Source organism: Emiliania huxleyi (genome assembly GCF_000372725.1).
Source record: "Emiliania huxleyi CCMP1516 chromosome Unknown EMIHUscaffold_161, whole genome shotgun sequence".
NCBI lineage: Eukaryota > Haptophyta > Isochrysidales > Noelaerhabdaceae > Emiliania > Emiliania huxleyi.
In genome coordinates, this window is record NW_005200970.1 from 240,885 (window position 1) to 258,485 (window position 17,601).

General features: G+C 63.2%; 2 protein-coding genes across 2 annotated transcripts; both read right to left on the minus strand.

Moving 5' to 3' along the window:
• Window positions 1–1,546: 1,546 nt before the first annotated feature.
• Window positions 1,547–2,011, minus strand: EMIHUDRAFT_230169 (hypothetical protein; the record flags this gene model as incomplete). Its single annotated transcript, XM_005785358.1, has 1 exon — window positions 1,547–2,011. The coding sequence occupies one exon, from the start codon at window positions 2,009–2,011 to the stop codon at window positions 1,547–1,549; it is 465 nt and encodes a 154-aa protein (XP_005785415.1).
• A 7,000-nt stretch (window positions 2,012–9,011) lies between these two features.
• On the minus strand, window positions 9,012–10,016 carry EMIHUDRAFT_364164 (hypothetical protein; the record flags this gene model as incomplete). Its single annotated transcript, XM_005785359.1, has 2 exons — window positions 9,012–9,113; window positions 9,190–10,016. A coding segment is annotated over one exon (102 nt), but the record flags the coding sequence as incomplete, so codon positions are not given.
• Between the last annotated feature and the right edge of the window lie 7,585 nt (window positions 10,017–17,601).

The window sequence follows — 17,601 nt, forward strand, 5'->3', positions numbered from 1 at the left end:
CCTGCCAGAGCCCGAGCCGTCTTTTGTCATATGCGGTGCACGACCGCCGGCGGATCGCACCTAGGCCCGTCCTGCCCCGCAAGCAGAAACACCCTCCCCGCCCCCCTGGCTCCCCGCGTGACAAACGACGGCCTCCAGACTTCCTGTATATCGCGTGGGGGGGGGGGGGGGGGGGGCACCTGCTCCTCTACAGGACTACGGACTACACCATATGCGCTCCCTGTAGCCGTAGGCGCGTAGCGTAGACTGAGGTGTGACCGGGTTATTTCTTTCTTTATTGCGCCTCAGGGCGCAAACGCCTCGGGAACATGTGAACGCTTAACCTCTGCTGTGTGCCGGGGTCCGTCGGCTCTAGTCGCCGACCACACCCACGAAGAAATCCCCGCAAAAAGACCGCACGGGCGGGGACCTGTTCCTTTTTGCCCACCTCAGGTGTCCGTTTTATTAATTTATTTACCTGTGCTCGTCTCCGGTCGCGCAACGCCAACGGAGCAATATTATCACAAGCGTGTGTGTGCGAGTCTGAGTGCGAGCGGTCGGTGTCTCCTGTGGGCTGAGACAACCGTCGTTTCGAAAGGATACGAGAGGGACGAACACTGTTCGAGACCGGTCGCTCCGGCCTCCATTGCGCAGATCACTAGGCACTCTTGTGCGGACGCGCGAGACGCCACGGCGAGGGTTGTTGCACGAGTATATGGGCCAAAAGCGTCGAAAATGTCCCAAAAAGCGGGTCCCCACAGCCGGCGCGCGCTGCCAGGAAGCACCGCTCGCGTGTCGGCGGCACTCCCTGGCACCCAGTGAGTGCCGCGAACCGACCAGACCGATTGGGCTCGACGCCGTGCTCGCTGTGGGGCTGCAACAAACTCGCCGCATGCGTGCCACCGAAGGTGTCCCGTCGGAGGTGATGGAGTGTGAGACCTGAGGCTGCGGAGGTGACGCCTGAGGTACCGGCTCGTGCACGGCGACTCAGCCGGCGACCGCCACGGGCTCAGGCGAGACCTGTCGACGCGTTCCGGCTCAGCTTCACCATGGTCCTCGGGCGTCTGTCGACGTCAGGACCACCCATACAGCTCGAGGGTTTGAGGTCGCAAGAGCCAAGATGGTGGCGTTTGGACATCCCAACCATCCCACAAGACAGCCTGTAGGTGATGGCGGGACGGTGCAGTGTTTGTGGCACTCGGCAGTAGGCACCTGCGGCACGGCCCCGCTGTCGGCTCTCGCGGGCTGCGGAACCGGCCCCAGAAGGGGACGGTCCGGGCGAGTGTGGCAGCTCCTGCGCTAGTATGGGCACCATCTATCACAACACTACTGACCCTGGCCATTAGAGCTGCCAGGGATAGCGTCAGGAGCCGGTAGGAGTCAAAACCCCTCATATTTGAGACATCGTGGCCCATATACTCGTGCAACAACGACGCCGGCCCCGGCGCACGCGACGCGGTGCGAGAAGGCAAGCAAGGCGAGGAGAGTACTGTCATGTGACGAGCCGCACAAGCGCAGCCTCTCATCGTTAGACGCCAGTATCTCATACTCCCGACCGCACACGAATTTAGTCCATCAGCGTGATCAACCCGCCCCGATAGTAGAGGCAGTGCGCGACAATCTCGAGCAAACCCCATGCAATGGAGATACCGCCGACGATCTGGCCCCAGATCTCGTATATGCCGAGCGAGTTTGTACCCACCACGACCATTAGCACGCCGCATCCCGCATAGCAGCTCAGGAAGCCGAAGTATTTACTCAGGAAGCTGAAGCGGAATATGGCGGCGGCGATCAGCAGAGCTGAGAGAAGCAGCAGGTAGACGATCGCGAAGAAGGTGACGAGGTCGAAGATGTTGAAGACATTGATGAAGGACACAAAAGAGAGAACGAACACGGCGAGAGAAACGGCGACTTGGCCGCCAGTCAGCATCTTCTGAGGGCTGAACGCCCTGACAGTCTGCCGCTCGCCGGCGTCGCCAACTTTGGTTGGGAGCTCCGGCGCGGCCCAGGTTGGCAGCGTCTCAGGAGCCATGCCGACGACTGCTGGCAGCTGAGCTGCGGCGGCGCCGTCTACAGCTGCAGCGCGGAAAGCCCGAGAAGTCGGCGCGTGAAAGCGATTGCAAAGGAGGTCTCCAGAGCGGCTTTTCGCGCAAGTCTGTGTTTCTCGCTTTTTCACCCTTTGGGGCGGGCGACAGGGAGGATGTGGCCCTGAGTTATGTGTACGCCGACTCAGGGTGTGTGGCAGCCAGCTGGCTATGTGTCTTGTGAGCCTGTTTGTGTCTGTGTGTCGCTCGTGCGTGTCGTCATCATCTGTCCAGCGTCCACCCATACCGCGTTGGTGTCCAGTCCGAGCCTGGCTGTTCTTCACCTTTCTACCTACCTACCTACCTACCCTTTGGGAAAAGAGAGAAAAGACAAACGAAGGGAGGGATATTTGTGTGAGATCTGTGTCCTGATTTGCCAACAGCATACCATCGTCGCGAGCCCGAGCGCTCACATGTAGTGAGGCCCGCCGCGGTGGATGGTCTTGCCCTCGAAGGTGCTCCGCCGGCGGCTGCTCGGGCCCCCCGCGCTGCACTGTCGTGCTCATCTTTTGGGCGCCGAGCCGGGTCGAATCATGCGACTCGAGCGACGGATCAGGACGCGGGGTTCGACGTAATGGACACGAGCACCGCCGCCTGAGGGATACACACACACCGGGCAGCCGGGCCACCCACGCACGCACGCACGGGGAGCTACACGGGGGGCGGAGAGCCCATATGGGAGGTACCGCTCACATGGCGACGGGCCCTTGCGGTCCTTGCAACGAGGCTGGCTCTCACGGCTATCATTCTTAGTTTAGCTGCGAAACGACTCAGGAGCGTCCCAGAAGGGGGGGGGGGGGGCGGGGCGACCGGCCTAACCTCACACGGCGTCCCGCGCCGCCGCCGTGAAGTCGTCGCGCAGACCCGACGCCTCTGTTTATTTCATACTCACCCCCGAGCAGAATTGCAGCCCCTCGGGCTTCCTCCGCGGCGCTGGTCGCTCCCAGGAAAGGGTGCGCTCGATGAAGGCACCGTTTCGCCTCCTCCTCTCCTCGAAGGCTATTTTTTGGTGGCACTGCCTCAAGATCGCCCGCTGCAACGACAGCGCCCCTTCCTCCTCCTCGCGCCGCCTCCGCTGTAGGATCCACTCCTCACCTGGGACACGAGTCATGTGTGTTGGGGGTCGGCGAGCTTCCTGTCCATGTAACTAGTGTCACCTGGTCCTGCCGCCGGGCGAGGGAAGTCGGCCCAGAGCTCCTCGGGCAGCTGAGGCGCTCGATGGGGACTGCGCAGCACGAGGTGCTTCCGTGAGGCGGGCGCCTGGTGGAGCCCTGGCCAGCGACCCTCAGATCCAAAGTTGGCGCCTGGGAGGGGCAGGAGAGGCGGCCTCAAGCCTACAGGGCGCCGGTTGAGGAGGCGTGGTTGTGGCAGTGCTATCCCTGGCGCCTCGATGGTCGAGGGACGTGCGGTACCCCGAGGGGTTGAACCCGTAATAGTGCCGGTTCTTTGGGATGCTTCGGGGAGTGTGCCTACGCCAGGCACGGTGATAGAATGCCTCAGGAGGTGATGGCACGAGAAGCTCTGTGCGCATGAAGTCAGGGGGCAGGGGCCGGGCTCTCCACCAGGAGGGATCCAATATCCACTTAGCGACGCCAGGGCAAGTGGGTCGCGCCACGCCTTGAGATGAGGCGCCTCCGGGTTGTGCTAGGCTTTCTGCTGTTTGCGGAAGCAACCCTGGCGGTGCCGTCGCCCGCGGGAGCACCGTGCCGGTGGGTGGGTGGAGCCGACTTGTCGAGCGGCAGCCGCGGCGTTGGTGCGCCGTCCGTGGGCTCGAAGAGGCCTTGGGCTGTGGAGGCCGCTGCTGCGGCGAGGGACATGTACACACAACCGTGACTTGTGTGGACGAGGCAGCGCCACGCCGGGCCGAGCGGGGGAGGGAATGAAACGGCCGGACCCGCGTTTTTTCAGTGAAAGAATTTAAACAAAAGAACTCTCTCTCACAGCAGACAGGCTCGACACAGGTGAAAGAATTTGCAGTGAAAGAAACTCCGACCAAGCGGACTGCTGACAGAGTTTGCCTTTATATAAAATGAACTCGGGGGCACGGGACGCGGCACAAACAAACGGGGCACAAACGCCAGGCTACAAAGACGGGGAGGCACGTAGTTTGCCTCCCTTGGCTTTCCGTTTTCTTTCTTTCTTTTTGAGTTTGTTTTCGTGAGGTAGCCTGGCTGTTCTTCACCTTTCTACCTATGTATGTTAGCAGGGAGGTGATGTCCTGATGAGGAGTCAGTTATGCGCGGCGGGCGGTTAGACGTTACGGACGGGGCGAATCGAACGTTCGGACCTACCCTACCTACCTGAGTGAGGTAATCGTTTTTTCACACAAAGCGCTTTTTACCTTTTTTGTCCTTCTCTTTCTCACTCTGCTTATTAAAATGAACTCGGGGGCACGGGACGCGGCACAAACGGGGCACAAACGCCAGGCTACAAACACGGGGAGGCACGTGGTGACGCAAGGGAGTCTAGGCGACCGACGGTGGCGTCCTCCAACGCCGCACGCAGCGAGCCTGAGCTCGGTCGCAATTTCATCCGCCGCCGCGAGCTGCAGCGCGACTGACCATGCGCTGGGCTTGCAGCGACAGCCACGACCGCGTCGACCAGCTCGCCTCGTCCTCGTGCTGCCGCGTCGAGAGCTTGTTGCGCACCTTGTCCTTCATCTGGTAGAACAGCCGCTTGACCGCGTTGCACCACCCGCCAAAGGTTTCAAACAGGTACATCTGTACGTCCGTGTCACCGAGCGCGAGAGGGCGTGCGCGTAGTCCGCCTTCTTGTACGCCACGTAGCCGCCGCCGTCGCTCGGCAGCCTGAAGTCACCGTCCCCGACAGCGCCGCGCTGCTCGAGGCCGAAGACGTCCGCGCTCGTGCCGGGCTCGGTGTTGCCGAGGCCGATGAAAGCGCCTCGCTAGCCCGGGGCCGACGTCCTCCGGATAGATAGGAAGGCGAAACACAGGCGTCTCTCGAGGTCTCGATCGAGGGCCCGCGGGGGGGGCTCCCCGGGGGCGACACTCTGTACCTGGCCCCCTGCGTTCAGCATGGTGAGCTACACTTTGGTGGGTGTTGCTGCGATGAGCCTCGCTGTGGCGGCGTTGTGTGTGTGCGTGGTGTACTACGACCTGCTGTCCCTACGCGATACCTACGACTCCGCTCTCGGCCTCGACAAGTGGCTTCAAACAGTGCCGCAGAAGCAGCAGGCACCAGAGTAGCCGCCGCCGCCGCCGCCAACGCTCTCTTGCACCACCGCCGCGTACTTCTCACTGCCTGCCTCTCGACCTGCTCTCAGACGGGCCTCTACGCTGCCTGCACCGCCGTGTGGTTCGGCATGATGGGTGAGCGCTCCCGTTGGCCTTATCTGCCCGACCCTTCCTTTTCTTGCTGCGCACTGCAACGCCCTTCTCTAGCCGTATCGAGTGCCGCGCACCCCTCGCCCCTCTCCGTCTGCTGGCGGTTGGCCCGAGACGGCTTGACGCTCGTAGGCGCCGGCATCTTCGTGCACGGCCGACGGAGCGAGAGCAGCGGCGGTGGCGGCGGGCCGGCGGCCGCCGCCGCCACCGCCGCCAGAGGAGCCAAGCAAAGGAGGACGCGCAAGGCAGACTGAGCCAGGTTCCGATTCAGCAGTAGTCGCCGACGAGGAGGTGCCGGTGTGCCGCCATCGAAGGGAGCGCTGCGGGGCGGACGGGGTGGCTGCGAGGCGGCGGCAGCGTGCGTGCGGACGTGGGTGGCGGGCATGCGGGTGGCGAGAGCGGTGCGGCGGCGGGGGCACCTGTCACTAGTCACTTGTAGACCTAGAGTAAGTCGCGGTCCTGCTCGCTGCTGCGTTTGCCGATATGTTTGGCGGCGGGCGGCGCGCGGGCTCGTCGCGCTTGTCCCCCGGCTCTCCACGAGCACGACCGTGTACGGCTCGGCTCTATCCGCTGCGGGCCCGGTGGCCGGTGGCGGTGCGTGAGGTGACGCTGACGGGGCTGACGGGCGGTGACGCTGACGGGGCTGACGGGCGGTGGTCAGGTGCGTGAGCCGTCGAGTGACGGGGCTGACGGACCCTCGCTCCGAGAGGCCCTCTGCGCTCTGGGAGCCTGAAACGCAAACGCCAAACGGGCCGCGGGGAGCGGGGTCAGCTCAGCCGTGACAGCTCTCGGAACTTTCGAGATACATAACTCCCAACTGGTGAGGATAACGCACACTGACAAAGAGAGACAGACACACCCTCACACCGCGTCCGCCCGGCCCCGAAGCGACCACGCCGTTCTGCGCCTGTAAAACGCGTATAGGCCGTGTTGGCCCTCTCTACTTTAGACTCTCGTGGGTGCGGCACGACGAGATGGGCACCGCAGAGGCGATGAGGAGCGACATGGAAAGGGCCAGGCGGCTGCGACGCGTCGCGGCCACCTTTAGGGAGTGTCTAGAGGCGGAGGCGCGACGCAGGGACTGAGGGGTGGCCCGTCTACCGTCTACCGTGCTGCCTGCCGACGCAGTACCTGTTCTCAGTCTGAGAGTGAGTAGACGCCCTCCACAGCTACGGCGGAGTGACCGCGGCGCACGGCGAGAAGAAGCCCGGCACGCAATGGATGGGCCAGAGGTACTGAAAGGCAGCACGCGGCTGGCGTCCGCCAGGCCGCCGCGGATGGCGAGGAGGCCGATGGAGGCGAGCAACCCAGAGATGACGGGAGGCGACGAGCGTGCCCAGCTTCATTCGACCGGCGAAGTTGAAGAAGCAGCCGGTAAAGAGAAGGCGGCCCACGAGATGGCGTGGAATACATGCATCTCGGCCTCGAACACCAAGGCCTAAGCTGGGAGAGGTGAAGAGGTGAGGCAGGTTCGAGGCGTACTGAGGAGCGCCTTGCGCGCCTTGATGATGATGATGCGATGATGCGATGAGCGTGAGCAATGCGATGAGGCACCTCAGGATGCGATGATGCGAGGCACCGTGAGCGCGAGCAGGACTGCCGGCACGTCCTGCGACGCCACGATCGCGTATTGGAGTCGTCCGAAGAGCGCCGAGACGACAATCGAGATGGAAGACGTGAATAAGAGCATCGTCATTCCCAGGCTCGTGGCCTCTGAGGCAGCCTCTCCGCTGACGAAGTTGAAGGGAGAAAAGTAAATGCTTGCCATGACCGCCAGGCATAGGATGCAGTTCAAACCGCCCACCAGGCCGCCCAATAAATTCGGCATAACTTCGCTCCGCTCGGGAAAAGTCTCGCCGAGAGTTGGCCAGTACCCGCAGAGGAACCAGCGCTTCTTGTCGGACCCGCCAATGAGGCAGGCCAGCAGCTTCGCGCGAGCGCGAGACATCGGCGAGGTTGGCGGGCGCTCTACGACCTGCGCTCGCTCGCCCAGCATTGTGCCGCCGGACTGGCACACACCGGCTCACCACAAAAGAAGACCCAGAGGACTAACACAAGCAGTCTCGGACGCAAGTATCAATCAGCAGAAGAATCAGAGCACCGTGAACAAGTCTCCACCGACAAGGAAACGGGGCCGAGGAAAAGGCCGAGGGAAAGGGACCGGAAAAGGGGCCGGAAAAGAGAAGAGGGAAAGAGACGCCCTCGTGCATTGGACTGTGATGCTTATCCGACGTCTCGGCAGGCGGAGAAGGCCTGTGATTACGGTCTGTAGGCTCCTCGGAGGCGGAGCAAGCCTCAGCATGTTACATGAAGCGCCCGTGCCAAAGGAACGCAACGAAGGGAGTGAGGAGCACGCACGCCCAACCCTTGTCTCTTGTGGCATTGCCAATATCCAAAGTTTAAGAACGGCTCAAAGTTCGTGGTAGAGCTTCGAACGGCTGGGAATTGGGTTACCAAAAATTGTAGCCGCGCGCCATTGTCGGCGACGGTCTCCAGGTTGTCGCCGCGGTTGCACGAGTGTGTCCCGGGGCGGGTGCCGGTGCCGCCAAGGTAGACCCCTTCGGAGGTATTGGAGCAGAAGAGCTTCGGGTTGAGCGGGCAAACCAGGCAGTTGTCCAGCATGCTGAGCAGGCACTCGTTGCAAGCAGATTTCCACTCCTCCATGGTACGGGAGATCCCGTCGTCCGACGAGATCTTGGGCCAGCCGCCAATGCGGTCCTGGCGCTGAAAGTAGAACTGCTTGTTGTACCCACAGCGGAACCCGTGCTGGAACCATTGGTAGTCGGCCATTCCAGCTGCTCCGCGTTCCACGCAGCCGCCCTCCTTTCGCTCCCAGCACACGCTGGTGTCGCCTTCTCCAGTGCACATAGGCCTGCCCCAGCCACAGGTGCGCTCGCTATTGAAGAGGTCGTGGCACTCGCTGTGCGCTCCAAACTCTCCGTGCTTGACACAAATCTGGCCCTTCTTGCAGTATGTCCACGCGCCGACCGCATTCCTGCCGCATGCGTCTTGCGATCCCTCAGCTTGGGTTGCATGGCAGTACCTGACCAGGTTCCACCTACCCGTTTGAGCAGCTGCCCGAGGCGCTCGAGTACCTCAACAGCGGCGCGAGCGTCGGCAAGGTGGTGGTCGAAGTCGGCGAGGAATCTAATCTGCTCTTCGATTGCCGTGTGAAGAACGACCGAGAAGATACGCTGCTTCTGCAGCAAGCAGCACCATGGCGATGGCGCTAAGAGGTTCCTCTCCCCCCCCCCCCCCCCAAGGCGTGCGATATACAGCCCTAGCCAATTCTTGGTGGTCCAACCAAGTCACCTCGTCGTACGTCGAGGTGTGTGTGTGTGTGTGTGTGTGTGTGTGTGTGTGTGTGTGTGTGTGTGTGTGTGTGTGTGTGTGTGTGTGTGTGTGTGTGTGTGTGTGTGTGTGTGTGTTTGTGTGTGCGTGACCTAGTAGTGTCCCCAGCTATGGGCGTGTCCACGTTGGAGCCAGGTGTGGTGCGGACGCGAGAATAGCTCCGCCGTTCATGGAGGCAACCGATGCGAGTCGACTGGTGTGTGTCGTCGTGGTTTCGTATCAAGAATACTCACTCTGTCACTCACTCACTCACACGTACGTCGAGGTACTGGGCCCACGCTAGCTTGTTCTGCAGCACACGTTCGCCGCAGGGGATCTCGGATCTCGCCGACCCCCTTCCCGAACCCACCGAACGACTCGAACAGCAGCGCAAGCTGTAGCTGAACGTCGGCAAGAGAATTTCACGACCAATGAAAAGCAAGGCGCGCGATGAGCGGACCGCCACTGCTGTACTAAAAGGGGATACAAGAGGTCCAAACCAAAGGGGAACAACTCGCATCGAGACAGGACGCCGAGGACAAAAGAAGACCCAGAGGACTAACACAAGCAGTCTCGGACGCAAGTATCAGCACAAGAATCAGAGCACCGTGAACAAGGAATCGGGGCCGAGGAGAAGGCCACCGACAAGGAATCGCCGAGGAAAAGGCCGAGGAAAATGACCGATTTAAGGGGCCGAAAAAGAGAAGAGGAACAGAGACGCCCTCGTGCATTGGACTGTGGTGATGCCTATCCGACGTCTCGGCAGGCGGAGAAGGCCTGTGATTAATTACGGTCTGTAAGGCTCCTCGGAGGCGGAGCAAGCCTCAGCATGTTACATGAAGCGCCCGTGCCAAAGGAACGCAACGAAGGGAGTGAGGAGCACGCCCAACCCTTGTCTCTTGTGGCATTGCCAATATCCAAAGTTTAAGAACGGCTCGAAGTTCGTGGTAGAGCTTCGAACGGCTGGGAATTGGGTTACCAAATTGTAGCCGCGCGCCAAGCAACCACTTTTAGTTGCACACGCGCGACGACCCGCAGTACCGCATGTCGTATTTGACGACGTTGGCGCCTTCGCCTTCGCCGCCAACAAGGGACCACTGGTTGCCGTTGGCGCAGTACTGGCACGACCACACGTGGTTAGGGTCCAAGACCCAGCGGCAGCAAGTGCCGCGTGGGTGCTTCGACCAGCAATACCAGCCGTTCCGGTTGTCATCCCAGAAGCACATTCCGCTTGCACAGTCCGATGCCGCAGTGCAACTGCCCGGAGGCGGTGATGGCGGAGGCGGAGGCGGCGGAGGCGGCGATGGCGGAGGCGGCGATGGCGATGGCGGACACACAAAAGCCCCGTCCTTTGCTTCCTCTGAGTCTTGCTGCCAAGTAATGTTAGAGATCTTCACGCAGATCAATTCCTTATTGTCGCAGTAGTCGCCGTAGCACTTGACCCCGACCAGCGCGCTCTCATCAACTCGGCATTTCATTTCTCCTTCCTCCTCGCTGAACTGCTCCGTCATATATTCGGTTCCAATCCACCTGCCTGGGCTTAGGAGTTTGTTGCAGCGCAATGTCAGATTGTCGCAGTAATCGCCTTCGCACTTTACCGCCGTCACGATATAGTCCCGATCACACTTGCGGAAATTCTGTTGTTCTTCCGAGAAGGGGCCCAAGTTCACGTCACATGTGTCAGTTTGGACAAATGGAAATCTCAGGAGCTTCAAATTGTCGCACATATCCCCTGCACAGCTCATTCCGGTGATGGCACCCAAGTGTGCGGAGCCGTCGTGGTAGTTTGGAGCCCCGTCCGACCAGCCCTGCTCGTCACTAAACGTCCCGGGGGGGTCCGGGGGGGTCCGGGACCACTCCGGGGAAGGCCAACCGGGAGTTCTGTCATCCATCCTTTGCAGTTCTGTCAAAGATTTGCCCCAAATGCTCTTGTAGTGATTGGCCAGTGCAGTTGCCCGGGTTGAATCAATTTTCTTCAGCAAGTCTGTGAGGAGTCCAAGCCTGAATCCCATGGGATGCAAATTCGATTCATCGACGCTGTCTCTCCATGCTTTCACATCTTCCTGGTAAGTGTCTGCGGTGGTCCCGAGTATCTTTGCTGTGACACCACCTTTGATGTTCATGGAGATCGTTGTCTCATCGTTCCCAACCTTTGTTGAATACTTGCCGGAAACTCCGGCTGACGCTGCCACCTCAGCAAATAGATTATTCCCGCTTGCCGTAAGCTCAAGTTCGAATTCGGACGAGGTCTCAGTTGCATCACTGACCTTCACGAAACGGTACCGAATCATTGCCCCAAGCGTGATCTGTTTCGCATAGAACGCGCCGTAGTCTTTCGCAAACTCCGCTGGGGTTTTTGTCATGAAGGCGTCTTTTACGCTGTCTAACATGTCCGAGTGGCTCCATACGTCCTTCGGATTCCATATCTGGGAGATGGCCGTGCACACGTTGTCGATTCGAATCTGTCTCTTGTCTGAACGGGACGTTTGTTCAGTGCTTGCCTTTACTGACGCTGCGAAGGCCCCGTATGAACCATCAATGCTCATGGATGCAGCGATGCTTTGAGCAAAGGTCTGCAAGTTATCGCTCGTGACAAACTCGCACTTTCCATCTTCCGCCGGATATGGAAGGAATTGTTTAGAATGGAAGATCGGGGCCAGAATTTTCATAAAAGTTGCATCGTCGCCGTCGGGATTGAATGATGTTAAGAGATAATTGACCGTGGGCGGCAATGCTCCGGCGCACGATTGCGCCAGGCGGCGGCGGCCATTGCCCTCGTGCGGGTGGTTGTGGCAGCAGGGCAGGTCGGGGTGAACCGCGCAGGTGCTGCAGATGGCCTCCGTTGCGGCCGGCGGCAAGCTATCGCCGTAGTCGGAAGGGGCGGCGTCCGGGGCCAGGTGCCCGGACGTCGCCTCCGCCGGCAGGCTGCACGTCACAGGGCAGGTCATCTTGACTTCGTCGACGCACGCCTCGTCGCACGCTGCGTTGGTGGTGTTGCAGAGGCCAAAACCTTTCGCTTGCTCGCACGTCGGGACGAAACCGGCGTCACACGGCTCGCGCGCCTTCGGAGCAAACAGCGGCCGGCGCTCAGTCTCGGTCGGGAGCGCCGTCGCGTCGGGCACAACAATCGACGAAGGGAGAAACCCGTCAGAGCCGTGCGACAAGTAGGCGAAAGCCGCGCCGCTCGCGCTCGCCGCAATGAGGCAGATGAAGGCGGTGCAGAGCACGTTGTGCCAGCAGAGCTTGGGCCACGAGAGCCAGCCGGAGGCGGAGACGGAGCCCTTCGGCGTGGCGGTCGTGGTCGTCTTGGGGTTGGCCGTCGCGCCCTGAACAGGGGGCGTGGTCGTCAGACTGGCGGTGAGCTAGGGGCAAAGGAGAATCCGGCGTATGCAGGCGGCGAGCACCGAGTCTGTGGTCGACGGCGTGAAGCCGCGGGGCGGCTTGCCAATGCCACCGACAGACTCGGGCGAGACCGACTCGAACTGCGGCGCGCGCGCGGCGCGCTGTCAAGCAAAGGCGCGGGGCAGTGTGTGTCGTCTGTGTGGGAGTGCGTGCACCGAGGACTCCTTCTCCGCGCCCTTCTCCTTTCCAGTCTTCTCGTCCTCGTCCTCGTCAATCTCCGCCTTGACGTTCGTCTCGACGTCGTCGAGCAGATCGTACTTGTTGGAGACCTTCGTGGACTTGACCTCGCCCTTGCGCTCCGTCTTGTTGCGCGAGTTCGAGACAATCCAGTCGGGCTCGCCCTACGCATCGAACGCGCATGGGGTCAGTCAGTGGGTCCGCAGACGCACGGCACAGAATGCGGCGCTCGCCGACGGGGCGGGCTTCTCCTTTGGAAACTCCTTGGCCGAGACGGTCCAGCCGACGTCGCCCTACGCAATGGAAAGCGGGGTGGGGTAAAGGAGTGGGTCGGCGGGCGCACGGCGCAGAAGCAAGGCGCTCGCCGCCGGGGCGGGCTCCGGAAATTCCTTGATCGACGGCAGCGTCTCGCCGCAAACCGCCGCCGGCTTGAGGGCCGTGGCGACCTCGGTGGCCGGCTTGAGCGCCGGGTCGTTCTTGATGGCGCCGGTCTCGTCAAAGGAGGCCTCCGCGCCAGACTCTGCCGCAGGGATGTCCTTCTTGAAGGCGCCCTCGACGGCGCCCTCGACGGCGCCGGTGGGGGCCGTCGGTGGGCCGGTTGGGCGCGTAAACTTGGACCAGAAAACGGCGGGCGAGCTCGGCGCGTGGGCGGCGAACATGGCCTTGGCCTTGTCCGAGTCGACCGCGCCCGCGTCGGGCGCCTTTTCCGCGGCCGGGTCCTTCTTGAGAACGTCCTCCGGGCCAGACTTTGCCACGGAGATGTTGACGTTCTTGACGCCGCACGCCTGTGGGCGAGGGAGAGTACGCGCAGGCTCTCGGAGACGGGAGAGGGATGATCACGATCCTGGCGTGCGCACGCGCACCTTGGCTCCGAGGAGCGAAGGCGACACCGACGCGGAGATGACGAGCGTGATGCGGCCGTCGTCAGCCGGCACGATTCCGACCTTCGCGGAGGACGTCATCGGCGAAAGCTCGCCCTCGACGTTGCCGCCGCCCGCGTCAATGCCGTCCTTGAGCGGGCCGGGCTCGCCCTCGGGCGGGACGTTGCCGGTGCCGGTGCTGGCGGTGCCGGTGCCGCCGGTGCCGGTGTCGATGACATCCTTGAGCGAGACGGGCTCGGAGGGGATGCCGATGGCGTTGCCTTCGCCGGAGTCGATGACGGTCGTGTTGTCCGCCAGAGACGCCTGTCAGCCACAGAACGCGAGAGGCTAGTCTTGCAGGGAAGGCGCAGCGTTGCGTGCGTTGCAGCGGTGCGCGTGACTGTGCATATACCCCCGCCCTCAGCCACTGCAAATTAACGCACACACCTGCTTGTCAGCGAGCGGCGGCGGAGCAGGAGAGAGCTTGAGCTTGTCACCGGCGGCCGGCACGAGCTCGACTTTGAGCATGTTGATCGAATGAATTCCTGCAGAGAGTCAAGAAGCGGTTGAGGGTGGTGTCCCCGATGGGAGGTGCAGGCCAGCGCTCTCGAGTGGCCCTCGCGGCTACGGACACAGAGTGGCACTCTCTAGACGCAGCAGAGATGCGAGCAGGGCGGGAACTTGACTCGGCAGGGTCAATCTCAGGTCAATCTCGGCTCGTAGCAGGAAAGGCAAGCGCCTACGGGATCGCGACCATGTGAAAGAGGGTGAAAAACTGCTCTTAAGATGTCTGGGGGGTATATTGGGGTATATGGGGGTATATGGGGGTATATGGGGGTACATGGGGGTATATGGCTATGATAAAATCTCGGGGAATCTCCCCTCGAAACGCGATCTCGAGCCCGCCCGCCACCCACCCCCCAAGCCCGGGAGCCCCCCCCCCCCCCCCCCCAACCCGCCCCATGCCCTCGACCCTCGCCTACACGGATAAAAAGAAATCAGCCACGGCGGCTGCACAAACACCAAAAAATGAATGCAGCTGACCGGGAAGAGAGAGCGAGAGAGGAGAGCCGCGCCTACGGGCAGTACGTCGGCGGCGTGAGCGTCGAGACGAGGCCGCCGGCGCGCTCTCTCGCGTCCTCGGCGCTCGGACTGGAGCCGGGCGGCGATTCGCGAGCAAGCGAGAGCGGGTCGCTCTCTTGCCAGAAGAGAGGGAGGGCGGTCGCGCGGGACAAGGGTGGGGAATGGGCAGCAGCGGACGCGTCTCGCGGCTTCCTCGATGGCAGCGGCTGTACCTGCGAGCGGGAGTAGGCAGGCGGTGCGAGGCCGAGGGGGGTACAGCCGCTCGCGCTGCGAGAGAGGTCGCATCGCGTGGTGGGGGTGGTGAGGGGGCGGCGGGTTCCGTGAGCAATAGGCGTCGCGGGGGTCTAGGCGTGCTGCTCGCGGCGGCATAGTCGGGCGCAATGCGGCGCGGCAAGTGCGAGCGGACGAGGAAGTGCCATGGCTTGCCTGGTGTGATGTCAGTCAGGCAAACGCCGTCGGGGGAACATGGGGTACAGGTTCTCTGGAAATCCCAGATTTTTCCCATGAAATCCTGGATTTTTTCTTTCTAGGGAGCCGTCCCGGTCCGTTTCTTAGACGTGTCCTGGACGATCCCTCCCCTGCAGGCGCCTCGCCGCCACCTTCAGTGTGTCGCCTCCGACCTGCTGCTGCTGCTGCGGCAGCACCGGAGGGAGGCGAGGCTGGCGCTGCCGCTCCTCCGCACGGCGCCAGCGGCCCGGTCGAAGGGGGCGAGGGCGGTGTGTGGACGGCGTCTCTTCACGCGCCGGCTCGCTGTGAACAGACGGAGCACCTGCTCGAGGCGCGCGTCTTCGAGGCGCTCCTCGGCGAGCCCCTCCCGACCGATGGCGAGGGCGAGGGCGAGGGCGAGGGCGGGGGCGGGGGCGGGGGCGGGGCGCTTTTGCAGAGGCGCTGCACCGCGCAGTGAGCGACGCCGCCAGGGCGTGTGCACGCGAGATGGCGGCGCTGCGCGCTTTGCGCTCGGCATTCAGGCTGCCCCCCCCCCCCCACCCCACCCCACCCCACCCTGCGCACCTCCTCTCCCCCGCCTGCGCGCCTCCGCCACCACCCCCTCCCTCGCTTCCGCCGCATCTACCCCTTCCCCCTCCACCCGCCGGCGCGCCTCGCTCGGCCGGCAGGTGCCGCATATCTCCCCACATCTCCCCACATCTCCCCACATCTCCCCACATCTCCCCACATCTCCCCGTGACCTCGCTCGGCGGGCAGGTGCTGCTGCTGCCAAGCGCCGCCGGGCCCTTCCTCCGAGCGCTGCTGCGTGCGGTCTTGCTGCTGCTGCTGCTAGTCGAGTGCATGCTGAATGGGAAGAGAGAGCGGGCCGGAGAGAGGAGAGCCGCGCCTACGGGCATCACGTTGCGGCGTGAGCGTCGAGACGAGGCCGCCGGCACGCTCTCTCGCGTCCTCGGCGCTCGGACTGGAGCCGGGCGGCGATTGGCGAGCAAGCGAGAGAGGGTCGCTCTCTTGCCAGAAGAGAGGGAGGGCGGTCGCGCGGGACAAGGGTGGGGAATGGGCAGCAGCGGACGCGTCTCGCGGCTTCCTCGATGGCAGCGGCTGTACCTGCGAGCGGGAGTGGGCAGGCGTTGCGAGGCAGATGGGGGGTACAGCAGCTCGCGCGGCGCGGCGCATCGCGTGGTGGGGGTGGTGAGGGGGCGGCGGGTTCCGTGAGCAATAGGCGTCGCGGGGGTCTAGACGTGCAGCTATGCCTATTGCTATGCCCGACTATGCGGCATAGTTGGGCGAAATGCGGCGCGGCAAGCGCGAGCGGACGAGGAAATGGCTGCCTGGTGGACGGCCGCCAAAGTGGAATACGGGGGAATACGGGGGACAGCGCCTTCGGCACCACTCTCTCGAGGTCTCAGCGAAGCGCATCGCAGGGTGAGTGGTATGCGGGAGATGTCTGTCGTTTGAATAGGAAAAGAGCACACCTTGCACGCCTGATGTCAGTCTGGACCGCGAGCAGTCGCCGACGCAAAGTCGCCCTCGAACTCGTCGCGGTCGCGCTGGCGCGCCGCGCCGTCCGGGCCGTAAGAGCCGAGCTCGATCTGGGCCTTCTCCAGCCAGCCGTAGAGGAGGGGGCGGCAGCGCTTGTAGGCCAGAGCCCCGTCCACCGCCTCGTACCAGCGCTGCAGGTCGCGCATCCTCTTGGGCGGGACGCGGAGGACGGTGGTTGTGGATTCGAAGGCGGTGGGCGGACGGTGGCGGTGGTTGGCACGGTGACGCAGGCGAGGGAGGCGCAGCTGCGAAAGGCGCAGCTGCCGATGGAGCTTGTCCCCCGGCTCTCCACGAGCACGACCGTGTACGGCTCGGCTCTATCCGCTGCTGCGGGCCCGGTGGCCGGTGGCGGTGCGTGAGGTGACGCTGACGGGGCTGACGGGCGGTGACGCTGACGGGGCTGACGGGCGGTGGTCAGGTGCGTGAGCCGTCGAGTGACGGGGCTGACGGACCCTCGCTCCGAGAGGCCCTCTGCGCTCTGGGAGCCTGAAACGCAAACGCCAAACGGGCCGCGGGAGCGGGGTCAGCTCAGCCGTGACAGCTCTCGGAACTTTCGAGATACATAACTCCCAACTGGTGAGGATAACGCACACTGACAAAGAGAGACAGACACACCCTCACACCGCGTCCGCCCGGCCCCGAAGCGACCACGCCGTTCTGCGCCTGTAAAACGTAGGCCTGTTGGCCCTCTCTACGACGGCGGCGGCAGCATGGCGGCTGCGGGGAGAAGACTGGAGGGCAGACAGGAGGCCGTCGGAATGGCCGAGGGAGGGGGCGGGCTCCCTGCCGCGGGCTCCCTCTCGCCCGCCGCCGGCCCCGTCGTGGCACACACGGCGCCCCTAGTGGCTGGCCCCACGCCTCCTCCGCCGCCGCCCGCCGACTGGCCCTCACGCCTCGCGCACGATGATGAACTGGACGAAGGTGGAGACGGGCGAGCCGCGCAGAGACGGGTCCTGGGCACGAGAGGGGCGAGATGCAGCCGAGATGCGGCCGAGATGCAGCCGCGAGGCAGCCGCGATGCGGGCGGTCTCTCGGCATGTCTCTCGGCATGTCTCTCGGCGGCATGTCTCTCGGCATGTCTCTCGGCTGCAGTCTCTCGGCTGTAGAGTGCCTCGAGGTCGCGGAACTGTACGGTGAAGGAGAGGGAGAGGCCCTCCTCGGCTACGTACTCCTGGGCGAGCGCGATCGCCTAGAGGCGCGAGAGGCGCGAGATCTGGGGAGATCTGGGGTGGCTGTAGCGAGGGGGTGGGGGTGGCTGTGGCGAGGGGAGAGGAGATGGGGGTGGCCTGTGGCGAAACGGGAGGCGGGTGCTGGTTGAGGAGATTGGATGGCCGCTCTGACGGCTCAAGGTGTGTG